Raw genomic sequence first — 3,902 nt, forward strand, 5'->3', positions numbered from 1 at the left:
AATTTGGCTTTTGTGTGGCTTAGTTGACCAGCGTACAACAGAGAAAAAAAACTCATAATTTTTCATTCCCTCTTTTAGAATTATATATCACTCATTTAGAGTAGTTTATAATTAAATTAAACTTCCATTATTCTGGCAGTGGGCCTAGATTAATGGGAATACCCTCGAAAGAGGGAAAACAAATCATGCTGTTCCTAGATCCTGTAGCTTATATATATATATACATATAAGAATCACAAACTAGATAATCGAAATCAGCGCTTTCAGAAATCCTCGAGAAAATGCTGGAGGATGCGGATATATATATCCTATATCCTATTGGATATTTTTACAAATCAAGACATTATATGAAAAATAAGTCACAAAAGCGTACCAAATCCGGCAATACAATATGTGAGGGAATTGCTCTGGAATCTTTTGCATGTATTTAAAATATTTAGTATATGTATTGAAAACCAAAACAATAACATTCATACCTAACAGCTAATTTTGTTTCTAAATTAACAAATTTAGAAAACATCCTCTAAAACTTATTTGGCCTTTTTTAATAGCCCACATACTGAATTATTTTAATTATTGAAGTTTTTGGGCATTTGTATTCTATCTATATATCTCTGTAATTCTCAAGGGACTTGTCCCGGAATAAAGTCATTTCTATTGCATTCTGTCTATAAATAAACAAAACAAAAACGTTGACTAAGTACCAAAAAAATAGGATTAAAGGATTTCTAATTAATTACAATATTTTTAATATAAATCTTTATTTATTGATGAACATACAAATTGAACTTTTATTTGTGTATATAAACATAATATATATGAATGCGAATATATTTTTATAATAAACAGCCTTAAAATCGGTTTGCCATCGTCATTTAAACTCCAGCCTGCAACAGATGTAAATATATTTTTAATTGCACTAGATCCAGTTTCTAAGAATGAATAATATAAACTACAATAATAATAGTATAAAAAGTGTGAAAGGTAAAAAAGAAATTAAACTGTATAAAATATTTTTTTTTAAAATCATGACAAATTAAGCTATGAATAAAAAAAATTATAATTTTTTTTTGAATAATTATTTTTTTCAACAATTATTTATTATAGTGAATATTTTATGTTTACTTTACCTTAGTTTTCTTGCACTTAACAAACTCGAAAGCTGTTTCACATTTATCAGCTTTTGCTAAAAACATTATAAGTACATAAGTATTTCTTATGAAACTATTTATTTATTTGTCTAGATACTAATAATAATGATCCAGTTCAAAATCAATACCTTTCACATCGCATTCATCAATTGCTTTCAAGAATTTTTTCTTCAAATCTTCCTCTTCTACTACTTTTTCTACAAACTCTTTTTCCTTTTTTCTGCAAATCGATCCATCTTCTTTGAACTAAATAATCATTAATATTATATACATTAGTATCATTCTTGGGAGATAGTACTTAGAAGTAATAATATTATTATAAAATCATTGTTACCACTTCGTATTTCTCTAATGTGCAGGCGAGGGCACACTGTAAATAAGCAGAATTAGTTAGTATTTAATTCGACAAGTGTCGCTAATTTAAAAAATAAATCATAAATGGTTATATTTTAAAGTACTTAGATAATCACTTGAAGTCAGTATAATGTAATACTAATCAAATAAATACAAAGTGAAGGTCTTGCATTAAATAAATACACTGATTATCTTGTTCAATCGTGAAGGTAAACTGACCACAAGCCAAAACAAATTTCTAATTTTTTTTTTTTTTTTTTTTTTTTTTTTTTTTTTTTTTTTTTTTTTTTTTTTTCATACCCTCCTATAATGATGTTATTGAATAGCTGGTACATACATATAGGAGGTATACTATATGTATATCTGGGTGATGATACCTTGGATTGCCTTTTGGCATTATAAGGTTAGGTGAGTGGTCCATTGAAGGTTGTTACTTGGTTGTCTGACGCTAGTGGATTATTGGAACGGGGAGGGGCCGTTCCGCTGGTATAACAAATTTCTAATAAGAAACTCTGAATGTTTCATATGCTCACTAAAAGCTGTAATAAACGGGAACAAAAAGTAGGAAGATATTCCATCATCAATAAATAACTTTCAAACTATCAATTGATTTGGCTTAATATAAATAATTAGTAAAAAAATATTAAAATCTGTCTGCACTAAGTGAATGACCAAATGTTCTATTCAATTTATGTAATGAATTTCTATTCAGAAATGATTATAAATCAATAATTGTAATCATTAAAACGTTTTGGTATTTTGCAAAAACAATGAATATATCTCTACAGATACTGCATGAAAGAAAAAATAATTATGGTATATTTTTTTTGGCACCGACAAAATAATAATTAATAATATAAGAGTATTTTAGACAGGGATATAAAACAATTGTTCAAGTAACTTCTTATTTTTCGGAAACCTGAGGTAACCACTATTATTCTTTAATAATTCTTAATCATTCAGTAATCAAACTTCTGAAGCTTTCAAGGAATGTAAAAAATAAGGGCATGATTTAGAAAAAAAGATTTAAATGCTTTGACAAAATTTTATCATTACACAAATAATTCACAAGAAAATCGATCCTTGTACGGTATTGGCAAATATTGCAGAACTATCTGGATAAAGAGCTAATGGAAAAAACTTCATTCAATATTTCAATATGAAAATATTAGCTTTCCTACCTTAGCTGCCTTGGGAAAAGCTGAATCATTATAATCTGAAATATAAAACAGAAATTTGAGTGAAAAATATTATTTCAGAATCTAAAATACAATAGAAAAGAGATAGTACTCACCCAGCTTTTGAACATCGCCATCAAAGTCATTTTCTTTTTTACAAGCAGCTATTATTTCCTCATATGTCAGTGACAGAACCTAAAAAATTAATGAAAACAGCTTTCTTAAGCACTATATGCATTATATACATACATATATATATATATATATATATATATATATATATATCCTATAACCTATTGGATATTTTTACAAATCAAGACATTATATGAGAAATAAGTCACAAAAGCATACCAAACCCGGCAATACAATATGTGAGAATTGTTCTGGAATCTTTTGCATGTATTTGAAATATTTAGTATGTATATTGAAATTGAATATTGAAAACCAAAACAATAACATTCACACCTACCAGCTATTTTTTTTCTAAATTAACAAATTTAGAAAAAATCCTCTAAAACCTATTTGGCCTTTTTTAATCGCCCATATACTGAATTATTTTAATTAATGAAGTTTTTAGGCATTTGTATTCTTTCTACATATCTCTATAATTCTCAAGGGACTCCCGGAATAAAGTCATTCTGTTTCATTCTGCCTAAAAATAAACACAACAAAAATGTTGACTAAGTGCCAAAAAAAAGGATTAAAGGATTTCTAATTAATTACAATATTTTTAATATAAATCTTTATTTATTGATAAACATACAAATTAAACTTGTATTTGTGTTTATAAACATAATATATGTGAGTGTTAATACATTTTTATAATAAACAGCCTTAAAATCAGTTTGCCATCGTCATTTAAACTCCAGCCTGCAACAGATGTAAATATAATTTTCATTGCACTAGATCCAGTTTCTAAGAATGAATAATATAAACTACAATAATAATAAAAAGTGTGAATGGTAAAAAGAAAATTAAATTTTATGAAATATTTTTTCACAAATTTAATTAACAATAATATAATAATTATGTCATGTCATTAAAAATAATAAAATATAAAATAGCAATATAATAATAAATTTTTATAATTATTTTTTTAAAATTATTTTGTTCAAGAATTATTGATTATAGTGAATATTTTATGTTTACTTTACCTTAGCTCTCTTGCACTTAACAAACTCGAAAGCTGTTTCACATTTATCAGCTTTTGCTAAAAACA

At 26.0% G+C, this 3,902-nt stretch overlaps 1 protein-coding gene across 2 annotated transcripts in view; it reads right to left on the reverse strand.

Moving 5' to 3' along the window:
* Positions 1–753: 753 nt before the first annotated feature.
* The window catches only part of LOC106690772 (uncharacterized), a 16,015-nt gene continuing 12,866 nt past the window's right edge, over positions 754–3,902 (reverse strand). Inside the window, exons 2-7 of one of the 2 annotated variants that reach the window (XM_014436320.2) lie at positions 2,800–2,878; positions 2,687–2,721; positions 1,486–1,521; positions 1,280–1,397; positions 1,131–1,186; positions 754–887 (exon numbers count right to left, since the gene is read on the reverse strand). In XM_014436320.2, the coding sequence (XP_014291806.1) occupies positions 876–887; positions 1,131–1,186; positions 1,280–1,397; positions 1,486–1,521; positions 2,687–2,721; positions 2,800–2,878 (336 nt within the window). In that variant the 3' untranslated portion in view covers positions 754–875. The remainder of the gene's footprint in view (positions 888–1,130; positions 1,187–1,279; positions 1,398–1,485; positions 1,522–2,686; positions 2,722–2,799; positions 2,879–3,902) is intronic. The other variant, XM_014436321.2, reaches the window with a different exon arrangement.

Source organism: Halyomorpha halys, unplaced genomic scaffold (genome assembly GCF_000696795.3).
Source record: "Halyomorpha halys isolate HHAL.00 unplaced genomic scaffold, Hhal_1.1 Scaffold1869.1, whole genome shotgun sequence".
NCBI classification, from domain to species: Eukaryota; Metazoa; Arthropoda; class Insecta; order Hemiptera; family Pentatomidae; genus Halyomorpha; species Halyomorpha halys.